General features: G+C 39.6%; 1 protein-coding gene across 2 annotated transcripts in view; it reads left to right on the top strand.

Moving 5' to 3' along the window:
- Nucleotides 1–4,610: 4,610 nt before the first annotated feature.
- Nucleotides 4,611–21,344, top strand: part of CAMSAP1 (calmodulin regulated spectrin associated protein 1) — a 41,502-nt gene continuing 24,768 nt past the window's right edge. For both annotated transcript variants that reach the window (XM_067541804.1, XM_067541803.1), the window contains exons 1-5: nt 4,611–4,739; nt 5,563–5,725; nt 18,584–18,846; nt 19,052–19,213; nt 20,603–20,683. In XM_067541804.1, the coding sequence (XP_067397905.1) occupies nt 5,563–5,725; nt 18,584–18,846; nt 19,052–19,213; nt 20,603–20,683 (669 nt within the window). In that variant the 5' untranslated portion in view covers nt 4,611–4,739. The remainder of the gene's footprint in view (nt 4,740–5,562; nt 5,726–18,583; nt 18,847–19,051; nt 19,214–20,602; nt 20,684–21,344) is intronic.

The following is a 21,344-nucleotide window of genomic DNA, read 5'->3' as shown; positions in this document are numbered from 1 at the left end:
AAAAACAAAACCCAAACTGAAGGAGAGCAAAGTGTTCTTATGTGGAGGTGGGTTGTATATGGTGCAGCTGCTATCTTTATTAGCCAGAGTTATCCAGTGTGACAATTTCCAAGTCTCAACTCCATGCCCACTTTTGTGAATTTACTGCAGGTGAAAATTGTGTGACTGACAGCCCCAGACACTGGAAGCTTCTACTTATCCACAGAGCAGATCAAGACAGACTGTGGCAGTGTACACTTTCCATCTAATCTCCCACCACTATGCCTCATCTCTGAAGGGATCTTTTGGAGGGCTGAGAGAATGTTAGTACCCCATTGCCTGTTCAGGTCTTGGCTTCTCCAATGAGACTGCGAACCAGGGTACCAATTAGTGCCACTAGTGGGCAGAGTCAGTTCTGTCTCTGCAGCTGAATGACATACGACAGCAATATCTAAGATCGTCAGTGTGGCAGAAATACCAATCTGTTGTTTTGTGAATTTACCTGTTTGTGTCATTGGGCTGATAGAGGTTGATATTTTTGCCCTTGGGGAGAGCCAAACTGGTGCGTGTTTTAAAAAAAAACCAACAAAACAAAACAAAACTCCAGAAAGTGAAATTCCAAACATTCTTCCAAAAAGGCAAGGAAATCAAAAGCATGGTTCTAGATTCGCCATCTAGAATATTATTGGGAAAGGTGCCATGTTTTGATACAAAGGTAGCACAGACTAGCTAATTATCTCTGAGTACTGCTGAAAAAATGAATTGTACAAAATTCCTCAGTGCATATATACACCCACTCTGACAAACGATAAAGAAATCAAGGAAAGTATCATAATAGATTTAGCAATACATTAAGCAAACGTTTAAGCAGCTAAACCAAATATTATAGCACAGGATGGGGTTGGAGCAATTGGTATGTGAATAATAAGAGTTTGCTACTGAATGCTGCAGAAAATGGGATAGTCATTAACATTCTCATGGCAAAAGCAAACACGTTTAACAACTCACTGAGATCCCTCCCATTTTAAATATAGGCTTTTCATCACTTACGTGGTTTTGAGGATGCCAATGTTACTAGAACATCAGGCAGTGTTGAGTGCTTGACAAGCCACTTAATCATCAGATTCAAAACTTCTGCAAACATCAATCTTTGTTTCCATGGAACACAAGTCCCCTAAGCAAGGCAGTTACAAGATACTACCATGCAGCAAGAAGTCTTAGTACATTTTGCATCAGGAGTGGAAGACAGGAAGGGTAGAAATGGGGTGAGTACAAAGTAATGTTAGGGTAAGTGGAATTTACAGTAAGTTATCTTTCATGATCCAGTATATATTAGTCATGTCTGTACAACTGGACAAACTTCTTATTCTCATCATTAGATTTTTCCATTGCTTCAGTTTTCTTCTCAGGTTTTGTAGTCTTGAGCCAAAAGTTTCCATTGGTTTGTCCACAGAGGTGCCTGGGATTTGGCTCAGATACACTTTTCTTCTTATAGATATTTTCAGGTTTTTAAAATATGCTTTATAATTCCTGAGTGAATTCTGTGTCAGACTGACAGATCTGGGCATTGGAGCAAGTGCAGTAGCAATTCAAGCTTCACATGCAAAATGTGCCCCAATCCCAATCCCTCCCTGAAGACACCCTCCCTGACCCAGAGGGTAATTCTGTTTCTACAGCATATTTAGGGCTCAATCCAATATTCGCTGAAGTAAATGGGAACATTCCCTTTGATTTCTCTGCGGGTTAGGTCAGGCCCTTTATCCTTAACCTAGCAACAAAAGTACTAGTTATGGTGATGGCAACATCACAAAACTATCCTGTATGACCTGGACTGAAAACACCAACTCATTTTACACAGTCCACCCATCAACCACTAAGTGATTTGCAAAGTACATTTAATGTATCAGTTTTTGGTGCATGATCTTGCATACAGAGATTTATAGCTTGAGATAGCGACTGAGATAAGCACTGTAGTTCAGAGCCACCCTTCCCGATGACATGAAACTGAATGCTCTCCAGTTTCACCTTGAGTTTTTTAAAATGTGGAATCGTACAAAGATGTCCAACTTATTTTTAGTTTTTCTGAAGCATTTCTATTCTCCAAACAGAGAACAGAAAGAAAATCAAGCTGACTAAAATAACTACTCTTAATTTGCTATAAATATTCAGTTCAACTTGTTGAATTTTAGCCAGATACATACTAGATCTACAAAAGATCAAATTTGTCTCCCACTGAAATTATAAAAATGGAAGTATATATGAAAGTATAAAAACTACTTTTAGCTACTACCTCTAGTAATCCAGTATATACTTACTAAGGGCCTAAACTGCTAGACACTTAATCCTGTGTGTAACTTTACTCATGTGAGTAGCCCCATTGACATCAATGAAACTCATCAAGTGAGTCAATTTACACATTTATCATTGCAAGATCAGTCCCTTAGACTCTGTTCACATAAACTGCCTAGGCAGTCAGAGTCCTACTGATTTCAACAGGGCTCCATCTGAATGCAGGGCTCTGTCCCTCAGCATATCTTGAAAGACCAGAGGCTCAGACTATAAACTCTTTAGGACAGGCAATGGTGTCTTTTTACTTGTTTACACGGTGCATAAAAACTTACTGTAAAATAATAATTAATAGCATGGTAATTTTAGTGGGAAAAGCCAAAACAGTATTTACCATTCCAAATTTTTGTAAAACAATGAGATAACATTTTCTATCCCTGCTAGCAAAAGTCCCATCATATAACAGGGCATAATAAATAAATCACATATGGTTTGATCTGCAAAATAACCAGGTGTTTCTATATCTGTGTCCAGACCGTTACAATGTTTGCATGATCTTGTTGGACTTTTCAATTTCCTTGCTGCTAGTTTGATTTCTTTCATTCTCAATTCATAATGACTGAATGAGAAACCAAACTGCAACTGCAATAAGAGAATCGGCAGAAGACTCCACTTGCCAAACATCGCTCCTCTCCACCCATGGCTTTGTGATAGAAACTCATGTTCAGGTGAACAAACTGCCTTTTTGCTAAAAATATGCAGAACATGTCATCTAGTCACCAGTATGAAAAACCAAAGCCTCCTTTGAGACTGACAGATCATGTCAATAGTTCTCTGTGTTCCATTAAAAGCAAGAGACTAAAGCCTTGAACCTGCAATTAGGTACCTGATTTTACTTCAGTGGGACTAATCGTGTAGTTTATATGTTTCCGGGGTCACTAGGTAAACCAAGGGAACAAACCCTCAGAAATAGACGTCCTGAAAACATATCCTGACCATTAAAAAAACAAAATTATAATGACAATATAAGAATATGTGGAGATGTTTGAGTATAGCCAAGCAAACAGTGGGCTCTCTGTGACTGGGGTATAGTTCCAGCACATGTGAGTTACACTTAGAGCTCTGATCCTGCAGTTGGATCTAACAGAAGGGATCCCTGAGTCCATGCAAAATCCCAAAGGGTGCTAACAGAACTGATTGCGGGACCAGGGCCTTAGTTACAGATCCCTTATTATGAAAATATAGACAGGAGCAGTGGCACAAAATGTTCTTCAGTTCAATACATTTATCAACCTATTTTAGCTTCCTCCTGGGCTTTGATAAAATTATTGGCTATAATTTTTTTAAACAAAACAATATTGCCAGGCCTAAGCGTTCAAAAATCATGAGTCTGTTTCCAGAAATCGTACGGCTGACTTAAGAAGCATGCCATTTAAAATATATATATATATATATATATATATATATATATATTTAAACTTGCATTCTGGTTTTTGAGCAGGTCGGGTTCAAATCTTCTAGCTTTTCCCAGCAGCCATGAGGGCAAGAACCATTTTGGTTCCCTGATGAGCTAGAAATTTACAAAAAACCACCAAATATTGACAGGGCCTGGCTGCACATGGGCCACATACCAGGCTGGACACATTAACACACAGCTTTGGGGGCAAAACATTCCCAGAACCAACTTCCTGCAGAGCACATCCCTCTCTACAGGGCACGTACAGCCCCAATGCTACGAGCCACTGCTTGGGATGGGGACGCCAGGCCATTGGGCCCAGGGTTGTAGCAGGGACACCCACCAAAGGCACCTGCTAGAGGCCACCTATGTGGCTGGGAAGGACTAGAGACCTGAGCCACCCTCCTGGGCTCTATTAGCCTGGGGCCCCTGGCACATGTGCTGGGTAGTCCAGCCCCCCTACACCACCCAACCACTTAGTAGCATGGTACGGTTCAGTCAGACTAGTACGCTCCCCCAGGCCTTTATATACACCCCCGCGCCCCCGTCACTAGGGGACGGTTGCTCCGGAAGACGAGGCAGCCAATGACAGACACTAGCCCTTGCGCCTGCGCAGTGTACGAAAGGCGGGGAGGCGACCGAAGGAGGCCACCACCCACCTACTCAGAGTAGAGCGCGAGCGCCGCTCCCGCTCCTTTTCCCTGCGCGCGAGCGCGAGCCGGTCCCGTCCAGTCACGGCCCTCCCCCCCCCCCTTCCTCGCGAGCAGGCGGTCGGCAGCGCGCGCTCTGTGGGGGCTGAGGCGGGGCACACAGAGCGCGTGCGCCAGTCAGTCAGTCAGTCAGCAGCTAACTCCCCCTTCCCACCCCCCCCTCCCGCGGGCCGACGGCGGCTCCTTACGTGACGTCCGTCCCTGTGAGCGGCGTGGTGGGGACCCGGCCTCCTAGCCTCCCCTCAGCCCGCGCGCTCCGCCTGGGCCCGGGCGCGGCCGGGGCATGAAGCAGCCGTAGCCCCTGCGAGGTGAGTGGGGGCGGCGGGGCCTACAGGCCGCGGGGGGCTCTGTGTGGCGAGCAGCCTCCGGGCAGCAAGGTGGGTCGAGGGCCCCCGTCTGCCCTGCATCCTCCGGGGGGCGGGGTGGAGCGGAGCGCCTTCCCCATCCTCATCCTCTGCCTGCGGGCGTCTGGGGGCGGGGGAATCTCCTCAGAGTGTGTGTGTGTGTGGCGGGGGGGGGGGGAGGAGGGAGAAATCGCAGCCTCTTACTCGGTGCCGGGCGAGGAGAGGAGCCTCGTGAGGGGCTGCCCCCCGGCCCCCACCACAGCCCGGCAGGGACTGATGAGGACAGCGGTCGCCAGCGAGGCGGCGGGACCCGCCGCCCGCAGCAGCTCGGCACCTGCTTGTATTGTTGGGCTGTTCCCAGGCCGGGGCGGACCGGACCGGGTGTCTGCAGCAGGCAGGAGATGCGAGGTAGCTCGTGAAGGGGAGAGGTTGGGTCTCTGTTCTTTATCTGACTGCCTGGGGTGGAGATGGGATTTGGGCATGTGCCTTGTTGACACCGGCTGGGCACAATTGCTATGTTTTGCGGGGGGGGGGGGGTTTAAAGCAACCCTGAAATGCAAGGTTAAAAAGAGAAGCTGGGCTTACGTGTCTGACTCATGGGTGAATTTTACATCGCTAAATAGGTTGATCCAGTACAAATCTTTTGCGGCTCCAAGGCCTGCGTTGTTCAGGATGCAGCATTATGCCTGGCGTGATGCGGAATGATCTGTTCAGGCAGCTCAGTCTATTATGTGGGGTTGGTTTTTTTTTTAATGTAATGGACACCGTTGCATTGTTTTTGTTTTAGATGGTGGATGTTGATGTTTGTGCTGTTGGAAATAGCACCAGAAGAAAAATGGATGCCCTGACAGATAGTGCAGTTGAGATTGTCCCTTTGGAGCTCTATGATTCATCCAGAGCGAAAATAGCTGCTAATCTACAATGGATCTGTGCTAAAGCCTATGGAATAGGTAAAATCACTTTCATCGGGCAATCGTTCTTGTCTCTATTCTTGCCTTTTCCATCTCCCCTGTGTAGACATAAGTTATCTTTGTTTTAAATATCAGTAATGTGTCAAACCTATTCCTTTGTAATATTCCAGTGCTTCGTGATGCATCTAATAGGAATAAAGCAAAGAGTCAGAATAAACTGGTGTATCAGGAAACCTGACACTATGAATGATTTGTACTTCCAGATGTATAAAATCCTTTTGTTTTTAGTGAATAGTACTTTCCTAAACAGAGCTGTCTGTTACTACCTGCAGACCTTTAGCTCTTGTAGGCCTCTAAGGCTTTATCATGATTCCTTGTCTAGTCATCTTGGCAGATTGGTGCTAGGACCTTGATAGCAGATTTTTTTTGTGTTAACTTAAAATTGAAATAAAAGAAATGATGTCATGTATGAATCTGCTTGTAATGCTTAGCAGACTATTCCATTTTTTCCAAAGTGTGAACAAATCTATTATTTTATGAGTTACAAATGCATTTACTTGCATTCTAGAGTACAGGGGAAGTGATGATAAACATGATAAATGAAGGGAAGATACTTCTATAAATTATTCTTTGTCAGAAACCATTGGGAGTCCAAAGAGTTTTCCTATAGCAATAATAAAGGTTATGTTGGAACCTTGCAATATTTTCATAGGTATCTAGATCTACTGACTTTTGCATTGCAGTAGACCTGTTTGTATATTGTGAATTTTTGCTTGCTACTCTTTGAGCATAAATAGCTATGCTGTACATAAACATGATAGAATACTTGCTTTTAAACAAAAACATAACAAAAAAACATGCAAAATCTTGTTTTGGAAAATTAGATAGCTCTGTTAATCTAACTCTAATTGGTCAAACTCTAATATGCTTATTGGATTAACACTAGCTTATTTTGTGACAGAGCTGAGCAAAGCAATACATTCCTGCAAAGAAATATTTTAGACTATTTTCAACAAGAATTTTGCTTTCTTTTAGTGTTTGCAGAACTGTCAATATTTCCTGTCACTTTTGTATTTTTCTACAATGAAAAGTAGAAAGGGGACTGTTATCTTGTTACTTTAAAATATATTTTTCTTTCCATAGTGTGTGAAGTTATTGCAATTATGAGAGGATTAAAGGGTAAAATAACAATAGGATGACTATCTAAGCAAAACAAGTTCTGATGCAGCTTTTGGGGGTGTTGTCGTAATATAAATGTTGACTACTACTAATACTTGGATTCTCGTGAAAACTAAACCATCATTGTCCTGCATGAGTATATTTCAGGTGCTTCAATTGTTTGTAATGCCTCATTAAAGACATTTTTACTGAGTAGAAATAAACATGCTTTGCAAGTTATAAAGGTTCATTGTTTATATTTTGGCTTTGTTTCAAAAGAAGGACCTAATCCTGCATTAGGATCCACTAGCATGGATCCTTTGGTGCAGAGGTAGGGTGAGTGACTGCCTCATGTTTACATCGACATTAACGTCTGTGAGACTCTGTAGGCTCAAGGATATGTGCTTATGCTTTAATCCTACATCAGTTTGCTAAATTTGTAGCGAATAATGGTTAGAGAACTAGCTGTTGTTAAATCATTAATTGGCCTTTTCTGCACTAGAAACTTTGCCAAAAATTCTCACTTTTATTAAAAACAATACAACATTGCCAGTGGTAGACATGGTGGGAACGTTTGTATAGAGAAGACTCCTGTGGCTGCTGGCATTTTTTTCTACTGTCATTTAGACCCTGCTTGAATCAAGTGTAAATAACAGAGTTAAATGTCAGCAAAAGCAGGAGCATTATTTTAACTAGGACTTTCATTGTTGCTTCCACTGTTTGGCTTCTATTTCCAGTGTGTTAAGTTAAGCACATGCAAAAATATTTGTAGGATTTGGATCTTAGTGAATTTTGGTTTGGTTTTGCTGGGGTCTCTTCACACTGATGAAGATTAATATAATTTTTCACAGAATTATAACTAGTGTTTAAAAAACAAACTTGATAGTCTGAAATACAGTGTGCAGAATCGTTGATCCAGAGACAATTGTGTTTTTACAATACTTCTGTGGGAGGATTATTAAAAAATAGCAATTTCATATGTCTCTCTTGGGTCTTTTTAATTTAATATTTGTTTAAAACTGAATATTTTAGCTAATTGATAGATCTGTGTCTTTTGGGTATTGCTATTACTTAGCTGGTTTTTGAAGGGAGGTATGTAGAGGTCAAGATAATTTCACAAGGACTTTTATTATGCAGATCTGATAAGTATATTTTACATTATTCAGAGCAGTTTCGGTCAATTTTGTGGAAGAAACAAACAGTTTTTGTTTGTAGATTATAAACAGCTTTTTATCGTCCTGAAATCACTCAGTAGACTTTCTTCAATTCTTTTTATTTAAATTAGTACCTAAGGAAAAGTTTTTGTTTTTCCCCCCTGACTTGTTAACTGACTAGAACTGAAGCCGGGTGCCGACTGGGTTAACATTGTAGGCCCTGATCTTGCAAATGCTTAGGCAGGTGCTGAATTTTATTCACATGAGTAAAGTCAAGCACATGCTTAAATTTTTGCAAGATGGAAAATTTAAATTGAATTCCAATACAGATCATGTCATTTTTCAGCAGTATGCTCACTAATATCAGTATTAGTTATTTTATTTTCCCTTATATGTTGCACAGAGTGTATTTTAAACGTTTCTCAGTTCTCATCTAAGTTTGTGGTGCTTATCAAAAATGGTACTTATAAAAGAAGAAAATAACTTTGGGGGCATGACAGATAATTTGGAGTTCAGCTGCACCTTTGTGCCTTAGCATTGAAATATATGTGGATCCTGGATTACACCCTCTCATGGAAAGAGACCCCCTCTGTACCCCCTCTGGAGTTTTCTTTTCATTGTTCTCCTTAAATGGAGTGGTTTGGGTGGCCATACATCATAGCAGCCTAGGCAATACAGTAATACTACTACTATTAATAGGAACCTCATTCTCCCCAACTCCATGCATCTGGAGCATTTGTGGGGAAAGGACACTTCTTTCTGCAGAGGCCAAGGAGTTGACTTGTTGGATTGTCTCTGCATTGCTGGCCCTCCTCTTTCTTGACTGCACATCTCCTAACTGCATCCCAAAGTGAAATTCAGAAACAGAGCAGGGGGTAGGGCTTTGGATGTTAGCATTTCCCCTGTTCCAATTGTACCTGTTCTCTCTGCCCCCCTCACAATTTGGGGAACACTGTCTGCAAGAAGCCAGTATGTGGGCACAATGGTTCAATAGTATATCTTCTCTGCAGAAATTCAGAGGTCTGTTTGTGAATGTCTAGGTGCTTTCTGCCAACAATCCTAAAGGATGCCTTGTCTAGGTGTAATTCAGTGGATCAAGGATGGAGTTTGATCTGAACTGAGCATCCTTTTTGTTAGTTGAAGCCAAACATTAAAACTAAGTTGTATTTTGTGCATCATGCCAATGATTTTATTGACATAAGTAACTTTAATATTTCAGGATTAGGCAGACTTATGAACAGATTTTATATTCTATCTGAAGATATTTTGAAATACGTTAGACATTACAATTTGAAAAGGTTTTTTCTTTTTTTTTACCTGTTCTTTTCTCCATATTTTTAACCGGATACTGGGCACAAAACTGACTAAGTGATTAAGGCTATAATGGAACTTTGTCTCTATGGTGATACAAAAAAAGTTGCTTTGATTTTCCTTTGCATTACTTTGCTTTTTCTTTCCTAATCATGATACATCTTTTTCAACATTGTCTTCAATGACTGTTCCTCCATGGTTTTATCTCTTTCCTTACATGATGCTTGCTCTTTCTCTACTTTTTTTATAAAATCTATGTCATACTTCATTTCTGATTTTTACTCTGTTGTCCTCTACTCCTCACTCCCACGTGCTTATTATTTATTTGTGTTATGATGGCCTCCAAGGCCTCAATGAAGATAGACTCCACTCTGCTGGTGGGTTACAGATACACAGGAAAACATCATCTCTGCCCCAAAGAGCTTAATCTTAGGGTTTGTCTACATGATGGGGTAATGCGCACAACAGGACTGTAGTTTCTAAAGCACACTGATGTATTGTGCATTAATTGGACTGTGTAGACCATGCTGATGCACACCAAAGTTTCCTTAGTGCACTTTAACCTAGTGCTGTTTGCAGTAGGAACCTTCAGTGCACACCAGAAAGGTCTATTCCATTCAACTAATGCACAGCATATCAGACCAGTTACTGCATGTTTGAGAAAACAACCCTGCTCTGCACATTACCCTACCAGACTGACAAGCCCTAATAAGTAAATGTAACAAGAAGTAGAGAGAGGGCAAGTGACAGTGATAGGATTACACTGGTAGAGAGGTTAATTATGTGCTTATGGTTCCAGATCACTTAAACTTTTTACATTCACATAAATGGAGATTAAACATTTTCCAGACACCTACTTAACAAACAAACATTATGTAAAATAAATGGAGGCCCTGCTAGCCAGAGGGCAATGCCCTAGGTGAAAGCCAAGCCCCACTGCCAGCAAGCTGCTGATATTTCTGCCATTGTGCTGTTGCGGTGATTCCTGTTTTGAGATTCTAAGTTTAGTGTTAGACTGGCTAGTAGGTGTCTTATAAAGTGGATGTGCGCCAACAGCCCCCCTCTGGCTGCTGGAGGAAAGGACCATTTTCTCTCATGCTAAAGCCACAAAGTGACTGTGGAAACAGACCTGTGAAAAAACAAAAGCTTTCAGGAGAAAAAAAAATACCCTGTTCTTTTTCCTTTTGAACTGCTATTTCACAAAATATTGACATGAATATAGTATTTGACAGCTGTGGGTACTAAAACAAGCTCTCAATTTTGTCTGAATATCAGCTGTAACTGTTCAAAAATGTTAAAGGGGAGATGTTGAGAACGTTAAGGTTCTTGTTATGCCTGTTAGTCTTGTCAAGAAACAATGAGAAGGAAAGTTCTCCAATTGTCTAGGCACAGAAGGAAGGGGAATGGGTGGAGTCATTCGTCATTAGAAAGATGTGGCTAGTGCTTAGAATAAACTGTCATTGGATGTTGAAGTGCAGAGTAGATGGAGTTGTGAATTTTTATAGGGGACTTGGTTTGCTAGAATCTAGAAAGGTCTGGAAGGTGGGCAGAACATCTGACCACTTTTGTTTTATATATGAAGTTGGCAGGGTTATCTTGTTTCATTCTTCTGTGTTGAATTTACAAGGTGGTGACAACTTCTCAGTCTAACCATAGTAAATGTGAAAGCTAATGATCAATACTGCAAATGGGTCATTAATGTTTAGTGATTACCAATTGTTGGTGTCTGAGTTTATCTGAATTGGCTAAAGTTGAAAGAAATGGTAGAAGAAAAATTGAATGGACTGAAGTCATGAAAACCTAATTCTCAAGTAAAATGTACACGAGTTTAGTAGCAAGCTAATAAAGATTTTCGCTCATCTCAAAGTTCAGGATATGCTTTCTTCATACGCTTCAAGATCAGTTGGGCTGTTGAATGAAACTTGTCTGTTTGGAAGTGGAAGAGCAGAAAGTTGATGAGATTGTTCTGCAAATGATTCATCTTTATGCCATTGTCTAAAACATAGCTGTGATAATTTAAGCCCCTATCTTGGGTTTATCATCATCATTCAGGAGCAGTCTGTGTTGGTCTTTGATACCTAAAATATAACACAGATCAAGTTGTGATTATGCCTTAAGCTGAAAGGCAAAACTCAAACTCGATAAGAAATTTTCAACATTTGTTCATGTTGGCACAAAATGAGCAACTAAAAAAAAAAAAAAATTAGTGGAGCATTTTGCCCTTTATATACTCTTCCAAACTGATTTAAACTATCCAGACTACTACTAGAATAAGAAATAGGAAAAACAAAAGAAAGAACTAATAAAATATACATTGACATTCATTGGTGGAATGAGGAATGACCTAATAATTACTATAGGCATCTATATAGGAAGAATACATTGCTATTTAATGCTACTGATTCTTTATATGCAAATTTAATGCTACTGATTCTTTATATGAAAATATAGAATAGTGTTTTCCAGTTGCTGAAGATGCCATAAAAAAAGTAGAATAGAATGATAAGGAGATCTTTGCTGTTCAAGACAAAGGAAGTGAAGTTTGTGGTTGTCATAAATTTCTGATACTGTTTTAACTTTGTTGAGAAGAGGTAATGTCTAACATAGCCCTAAAGCACAAAATGGAAACTCAAAAATTCAGTTGTCAGGCTCATGGTTAGTTGAATGAAAAAGGATTGATGCCCCAGCTTCATGGAATAACTGGGTGGCACTCAGGAAGATTGCATATATGTGCTTGCATTCACCATGTCTATATATTCTTTTATTTTAATAGGTTTGTTATGCTCGTGCTGAAAGGGCAGCCAAGAGTGAGGCTCCATTTTGCTAGGCATTCTACAGAGTAGTAGATGTTCTCAGCCCTGGAAAGCTTACAACATTAAATAAGAGTTTAAATTAATTTGCACTGAGTGAAATGACTGATCAAAACATAACATGTGTTTTAAACAATAAAGGACTCTGACAGGCACTTTTGAAAATCTCAATTGCCCTCTTAGTGCCTAAGTGACTTTCAGTGGGACATGAGCTCCTAAATCACTTAGGTACTTTTGAAAATCACCTCCTAACTTTAAGTTTTAGAGGAACTTGACAGGCTAATGGTGCTATTGTTGCAGACTTACTGGAAATCTAGCTTGATTTAAACAACAGGGACACATACTGAAAAGCATTTGCCAAACAGAGTGAAATGGACCTTATCTTTGTCAGTTTTGCTGTTTCTCTCAGGGTTCTGAATAGCAGCAGTCAAAATCGGTCAGGTTTCATTTTGCTGAGTCTTGAAAAAACGACCAGTAATAAAGGTATTATTGGAGCTCTGCTGGTTTATGAAGACAGTACTGCATCAGTTTACATATGGAAAGTTATCGTCATAACCCTCAAGCTTTAAATTCTTAAATGAAAAGTTAGAATCTACAAAATAAAGATGGACAGGGCAGACCTCATACTCATCTCTCCAGCCTGGCTGAGACAGCACTGTTCAGCATGCTGCTGGACCTTTCAATCGCCCCGCCCATGGAGCTCCCGAGTCAGCATGACCTTCTCTCCCAGGACCATGGTCATCTGTTGCACCCAGACCTGGACTCCCTGCACCTCATTATCTGGAGGCTCTGTGGCAGACGGAGGGGGAGAGACCCTGCTCAGTGCAGGTCCAACAAGTCCTGCTGGGCAGCAGGAAACCTTCTACACAGGTCGTGTATCGGGCTGAGTGGAAATGGTTTACCTCTTAGGTGGAGTCCCGGGGCATTCCACTCAGCCTCTCACCTCTGCAGGTGATCCTGGAGTACCTGCTCCAGCTAAAGCTCCAGGGTCTGGTGCTGCCTCGTTGAAGGTTCACTTGGCAGCCTTTTCGGCCTTCCATCAGCCGCTAGAGGGGAGATCCCATGTCGGTCAGGTTTCTCAAGGGGGTGGAGAGGCTGTATCTGCAAGTCCACGACCCAGTGCCTCCCTGGGATCTCAACCTGGTCCTCTCGATACTCATGTGGCTTCCCTTTGAACCCATGGCTTCATGCCTTCTGCTCATGCTTTCATGGAATATAGCCTTTCTGGTGGCCATTACCTCAGCTAGGAGGGTCTCCGAAATTAGGGCCTTGACCTCGGAGCCCCCTTATACAGTATTCTGTAAGGATAAGGTGCAATTGAGGCTGCACCCAGCCTTCCTGCCCAAGGTAGTTTCCCAATTTCATTGTAACCAAGATATTTTTCTCCCCGTGTTTTTTCCCAAACTGCACGGTTCGGAAGAGGAGAGGAGATGGCATTCGCTGGTCGTGAGACGAGCCCTGGCCTTCTACATCGAGCGTACAAAGCCGTTCCAGAAATCAACACAGCTCTTCATTGCAGTGGCGGACTGAATGAAAGGCTCACCTGTCTCCACCCAGCGCATCTCCTCATGGATTACATCATGCATCAAGTTCTGTTACAAGCAGGCAAGGGTGCCGCTTTCGGGAACCATCACAGCACACTCAACCAGATCTCAAGCCTCGTCTACAGCCTTCCTGGAGAGAGTGCCCCTGCAGGACATCTGCAAAGGGGCCACCTAATCGTCAGTGCATACCTTCACATTCCGCTACTCCATCGTGCAGCAGGCGAGAGAGGACGCGGGATTCGGCAAAGCCATGCTGAGGGCAGCTCACCGGTAACTCCTACCCACCTCAAGGTATTGCTTTTTAGTCACCTGTAGTGGAATGGACATGAGCAATCACTCAAAGAAGAAAACAAGGTTACTTACCAGTAACTGATGTTCTCCGAGATGTGTTGCTCATGTCCATTCCACAACCCACCCCCCCACCCCGCTGCCGGAGTCGGCAGAAAGAAGGGACTGAGGAGGCGTAGGCCTGGCAGTGCCTCATATACTGCAGCATGCGCGCGGGACTCCAGGGGGCACCGGAGCTGGCCCTACGGGGTCTGCTAAGGGGAAAAAAGTTCCGGGAACCATGCACAGTGGCGTGCACTCACCTATAGTGGAATGGACATGAGCAACACATCTCGAAGAACATCAGTTACTGGTAAGTAACCTTGTTTTTCCTGGGTGAGTGTCTACTTGCTATGGCCAAGTGCATTGTTTTAAAACTCTGGCCTGTAAAAATACCATTGCCTCTGTTTAACAGAGGGGGAAACAGCGCAAAAAAAAAAAGGGGGGTGGGGGCTTGGTTGGGAGCTCTATAGTCTTGTGGATTAGTCATAGGACTGGGGTGGGCAGTTGGGGTTTGAACCCGAGTTCTAATCTTGGTTCTAGTACTAGATGCTGTGACTTTAGGGAAGTTAGATAACGTCTGAGCATTTGTTTTCCTGTCTGTGAAGTGGCAGTAGTATTTATATACTAAATAATATTTTATGTTGCTATATAGGAGCAAAGTATTACTGGCAGAGATGGAATGGAGCTTCTGGTTCCCAGCCCTATGCTAAATACACTAGATCTTTAAGCTTCTGGTGTGGCATCTTCTCTTCTGGATGTTTTTTTGCCAGATTCACAAATATGAATTTTTTGAAGTAGATCTTTGCTGTTATGCAAAGATCCTAATTGCAAAACCATATTTTGCTGAAAATTTGTGAAATTACTGCAATTTCATTAAAGTTTCACCACTTTAAAACATGCACGTTTCATGGGGGAAGGAAGTCCACAATTAATATTTTATCCATGCTATTTCTACCTACATTTGTGATATTCATGTTTTTAGTTTGCGCAGCAAATGCCATAAAAATGTTGTTACATCTTGACAATAAAATTGGATGCAGGCCCTGGACACATCACTCTTGAGACTTGGCAACATTACTCTTGATAGCAACATCTGGGTACAGGATTTCTACTTTCTAGCCTGGTATCTCTGACTAATGTGGGTAAGGTGTTTTTTTTCCCTTCCACATAACATTATTATAACATTATTATAGACTACTTTGAAAAGTCTATAATACAGTTCTATAACACAATTATAAGAACAAAAATTTCTTCTAATTGGTCAGGGAAACCATGCTGGAATGACTTCAGACCATAATGTGGACAAGGCCTTAATTGCAGAGCAAAAATTAATAATACTTTATTGTATTTTAGTGCAGCTTAAAGTATACACATGCAGGGCCTACTTAAATGATTATGTAGATTTACTAATCAGTTAAAATTCGATATATAATGAAATTCTTGCTTGGATTTTGGTTCTCTGTCATGCGAGTTTTTCATGGTACTACATGTCAAACAGCATTTTGCTACTATCTACTTTTGTGGTTTAGATGACAAATCAGAAGATTCAATCTGCTGCATTATTCCTTAACCATGCCTGTGTGTGACTGTGAGATGGTAAGGAAATTGTGTCTTAGAGTATGTGTGTATGAGGGGAGGAATCTGGAAAATGTATAGCTGACTGCTGTTAAATTTGAAGTTACTTTAAAAGTACTTAAGTAACTTTTTGAAATGATCTGTTGTATACCAAGTGATTGATTTACAATTAATTCTGCTCACTTTTGGAAAAAACAGAATTTGTTAGTTTTTATTCTATTATAACACAAAATAGAATTCACGGAACATGCTGGATAACAGTGACTAGGCTCCCCATACATCGATTTTTCAGCTTACATGCCATATTTCTGCATATCTTTGTAACCAAATGTGAGTAATTTTGAAGATTATTTTTTGAGCACCTAAATTTGATTAAAACTAGCAATTGGGAGGCTAATCCCAATTCAACCCTTTGCTGTTGTATTATTAGGAACAACTGATCAAAACATTCAATAACTTGTTTTTTATATTTGTGCAATATTTTATATGTAGCATTGTTTCTTGAAAACTGGCAACTTTTGGGATTAATATGGTAGTATAGACATTAAATTAAGATACAAATATTTGGGACTATTTGTTTTACAGGGGTGCATATTTGTTATTAAACTAATGAGTTCAAGTTAGGATTTTTATAGCTGTATCTTATATATAATTAACAGTTTTAGAGTTAAGACTGTATTTTCAGAGAAGTCTAAATGCATTTACAGTTTAAAAATGATAATATCTATAAAAGGACACTTAGAAAAGGTGAACTGGACTGTTTTGTTACCTAACTTGTCCTGGGCTATTGTGTGTTGTTGAAAACCTTGCTTATGAGTACTGGAACACGCTTTTATCAAAAAAAAACAAAAAAACAAAACAAACCCCAAGCAATTAATGCAAAACAAAATAAATAATAGATTAAAAATAGATGCAAAATAGATTAAAAATTAGTCACGATTAATCGCAGTTTTAATTGCACTATTAAACATTAATAGAATACCAATTTAAATCCAGTTTAAATATATTACAAATATTTTGGATGTTTTTCTAAATTTTCAAATATGTTGATTTCAATTAAAACAGAAAACAAAGTGTACAGTGCTCACTTTATATTTTTTACTAAAAATTTTTATACTCTGCAAAAGATAAAAGTAGTATTTTTTAGTTCACCTCATACAAGTACTGTAGTGTACTCTTTTTATTGTGAAAGTTCAACTTACAAGTGCAGAATTATTTTTTTATATAACTGCCCTTAAAAACAAAACAAAATGTAAAACTTTAAAGCCTACAAGTCCACTCAGTCCTACTTCTTGTTCAACCAGTCTCTAAGACAAGCAATTTTGTTTACATTTATGGAGATAATGCTGCCCGCTTCTTATTTACAATGTCACCTGAAAGCGAGACCAGGCGTTTGCATGGCACTGTTGTAGCCAACATTGCAAGGTATTTACTTGCTAAATATTTGTATGCCCCTTCATGCTTTGACTTGTAGGTTGCAGTGCGAATGTTTGTTTGTAATCAAAAATAATTAGGTCTGTCAATTAATTGCAGTTAACGCATGTGATTAACTCAAAACAAATTAATGCTTTTTTTTAATGAGCGTTAATCGCACACAAATGTGCCATGCTCAGGGGGACGCTGCGTGCCTCCAGGGTAGGAGTGTCCCTCCTCTCACTGTCCAACTTCACTGCTGCTCCTGCCTGTCCCCCACCCTCCATGAAGCCATCATGACAAGCTGTTCTGGACTGGGAGCCTACCTCCTGTCTGCTGTACAGAGCAGGTGTGGGTTGACTGATGTCACAGTTGCCCCCTACCTTCTGCCTGTGTACCAGTCCTTGCTGAGCTGGGGTCAGAAAACAGGGAGCCTGTCTGCTGCTAGCTTAGGAGTGAGTGCTGTTGACTGCTGGCTGAAAAAGCATTCAAGCTCCTAAGTGCTCTACTTAAAGAAACAGCGCTCCCTCAACACACGTCTGAATATATGTCTGAATGTAACTCTGGCTATGACAGTTGCCAAACAAATCCTGTAAAATTGATTTAAACTTATAAAGTAACTTCAGAAACTTTGCTTCCAAATCTGTTATTACTGGAATCAGTGGTTAAAAATCCTGTTGATTTGAATGGGTGTAATATCAAGTCCATCGGAAGCTGATGTTGCTTATCATGATTGTATGTGATATGTTTGTTTGTAATTTGTTAAAACTGTGATAGCCCTTAGCATTTGGGCATTAAATTGATTAAACTTCCTTGCATTTTTTTTCTGAAGGAATATTCTTACTTCTAACTCTGTTAATATATATTGTCCAAAAAGTCTTAGAAAACTAGACTTGACAAACATTGCCATCCTTTTCATGTGATTGTGTTCATGCAATCCTTCTTAATAATTGAGCACTAAAATCATTTAGAATTAAGTAGAAACATCCTTACTACGAACAGGTGCTTGTGGATGGTGCTTGAATTAACCTACAGTTTTGCTTTAAAGCTGTGTATTTTGTACATCTACTCTAAACTGCATCTGTAGCCTGGATGCTTTGAAAAATGATTAACAATGTTACTTTTAACTTACTTGTAAATCTCTTATGTGCTATCCACACCATGTACCTTGATTCAGGAGAACCTCCCTATTCAGGGAAGACTTAAGCATGTGTTTAAGTCTTAATTAAATCAGTGGGACTTATATAGGTGCTTAGGTGCTTTCTTGAATTGAGGCCCTTGTGATTTATGGCAGCTAGAAGTGTATTGGATTTTATTAACATATTGTGTATAGAAGGAGAAAATGATGTATGTTGCTACTTTAATCAACTGCATGCTGTTAAATATAATTGAAAACTATTCAGCATATAAAACTACAGACTTCATTTTTTCCCATTCAATATTTTTATATTTTGGTTGCCAAACGAACCATCCGCTTGGTTTTTAATGTATAGCATTACATATTTTCTCTCTTTCTTATGTTAGCTTTGAATTCAGATGGAAGGTTTTCACTTTTACTTACAACTGAATTCACTTGTTTAAGAGCCTTAATTTTTGTTTCAGATAATATCCCAGAAGAGCTGAAGGACCCATTTTACATAGATCAGTATGAGCAAGAACATATTAAACCACCTGTCATCAAGCTGCTACTGTCCAGTGAGCTCTACTGTCGTGTCTGTAGCCTCATTCTAAAAGGGGATCAGGTGGCTGGTCTACAGGGACATCAGTCAGTGATTCAGGCTCTGTCTCGGAAAGGGATTTACGTCATGGAGAGTGATGATACACCTGTGTCTGAATCTGATCTCGCCTGTGCACCAATCAAAATGGTAAGCTTAAAGTTCAGAGATGGATTTAATTATTAAATCTCATCCTTGGCTTCGAGGATAGATAATGGAGTAAAGAGCTTTTCACCTCTGGGTCACTAGTTTCAGCAATTTTTCATGCATATGTATTGTAAATATAGTTCGAATATGTAAAGGGGTTTATTTCTTGAGGTGTTTGACTGCAAATACTTTTTGGTTTGCTCCGTAGAGTTCTCATATGGCAATGATTGATGCTCTAATGATGGCGTACACTGTTGAAATGATCAGCATTGAAAAGGTGGTTGCTAGTGTCAAACGTTTTTCTACATTCAGTGCCTCAAAAGAACTACCCTATGATCTGGAAGATGCAATGGTTTTCTGGATTAATAAGGTAAAACTGACATTTAGAAAGGATTGTTTACTTCTAGTTGTAACGTCTAAAACTGATTGTTAAAAAGGGCTTGATTAATGCTTCCTCTTCATGTTTTGTTTGGATTCTGCTGCTGGTAATGCCCTCTTCAGATATGGAAGAAAACTATTTTTAATTACTTTAGAAAAATGGCTCTCCACAGTGGCAGTTAGCTAACCACCTGTATTCCCAGAGTTATACTGATAGTAGTTATTGCTTTCCTTTTTGTTGACCTGCACCTTCTTTAGATTTCTTCCTTCTTGGCTTCCTCATCCCCTTCCAAATGCAAATCAATATTTGCCAAGAGGAAAAGGACAAGACTAGTAAGGGAAATACCTTTTCCTCTGTTTCTTAATGGCACAGTGGTGGATTTTGTTATCATTTTAATATAACGTTATTGTGGATAGTTCTCTGAAAACATTCACTCAGTGTGTAGCAGCAGTCAAAAAAGCTAACGGAATGTTGCAACGCATTAGGAGAGGGATAGATAATAAGACTGAAAATATATTACCTCTATAAATTCATGATATGCTCACATCTTGAATACTGTGTGCAAAATTATTTCTGATTTTTTTTTTTTTTTTTTTTTGCACAAACTTTTATTTAAAAAAACTTCTCAGGATATTAATCCACAACCTTTTCTAATAACTTTTGCATTCTGTCATAGTTGTGCTATGTTACCATTGGGTAAAGAAGTTCAGCTATATAGAGGAGCGGGAAGAGATGTGGGGTTTATTAATTGAACTAACTGACCCCTGCTTTTGTTCTTGAACAGCTTGTCTGTGACTGCATTAAAACTATTTGCAGAAAGTAGGCATTTTGTATAGTGCCAATTTTATAGTACAGGCAACCCCAACACAACAAGAGGAGAATGGACTCCTCCTTTATTGTGTAACAGTGGTACACATAATGAAAGATGAGTTAACTAAATTATTTTAATTTATATTGTAGAAACATGATTACCTCTAGCAGGAGACCCAAGAATGTAAACTTTGATTTCTGAGTATTTATTTTAAATACATTTGTACATTTTTTTAAAAGAAATTACTATGTTGTTCTGGCTATATTATTAATTAAGCAATTATATTTGCGAAGTAGTACCTTATGTCTGCAAAAGTTACCTATTCCAGACATTCATATGATTTCAGGGGAATGTCAGAAGCAGAGTAGTGGTCCAGCAGTGAAAAAGTTAAATAAGATGTCTTTATTGCCTTTAAATGGATGTGAGACTTTTTTAAAAAACAAAATCAAGGGTATTCTGAGTTGTATTTCTAGAATGGTGGGGAATAAAGATTCACCATTGTGTTAAGTGATAACTTCTAGAAATTGGTATGCAATTGCATTTTTATTCTCTTTTCCCTACTATTTTAGGTGAACCTTAAAATGAGAGAGATAACAGAGAAAGAGGTCAGATTAAAACAGCAATTACTGGAAAGCCCAGGTCACCAAAAGGTAAAGTATATTTAATTTTCTTAGTAGCTGAATTATGGACATTGTTAGTTAAACTGAAATCCTTCTGTGGAATTGGATATAAATGAGTTTTTGTTGTTTTTCTTTTTAAATAAAATTTATATGAGGCATCCTCCCCAGTGAAACTCATTTGAAATTTTGTGTCTACAATTTGTTTTCAGTGCCCTTACTTACCTTCAATCCTGTTAGTGTCTTTTGATTTACCTTTTTAAGTTTTTGTTAGTATTGAAATAGCTTGTTCAAACTTTGAATGCTATGATTTTGGTAAATACAGTTCAATTTCAATGCCACAAAACATACAGCATACGTTTTGATATCCTTTCAGGCACAGATTCATAGTACAGAAACTGACTATAGCAAGAAAGTTCAGGGGGTTAATCTAACTCTAAAAAGCGTGTTCTAAGCATTCAAATGATATCTTTGTGTATGTGTGTAATTTTTACCCCGTTCCCCTTAACTTATGTCACAATGCACTAATGTTGCAAAGATATAGTACACTTTCATTGCTGGAGAACGTAAAATGGATTTCCTTCAAATATAAATGAACGTAATTGGTAATCTTAATTTATGTCTTAATGAAGCCTAAAAAATAGCTTTCCCATGCTTATCCCTCAAATTGGCACTGTTGAATAAAGGGATACAA

The sequence above is a fragment of the Emydura macquarii genome, unplaced genomic scaffold (genome assembly GCF_026122565.2).
Source record: "Emydura macquarii macquarii isolate MOO-44397 ecotype Brisbane River unplaced genomic scaffold, CSIRO-AGI_Emac_v2 contig_691, whole genome shotgun sequence".
Lineage (NCBI taxonomy): Eukaryota > Metazoa > Chordata > Testudines > Chelidae > Emydura > Emydura macquarii.
Note: the sequence above shows the minus strand (reverse complement) of the source record. Positions and strands in the feature narration are given on the sequence as shown.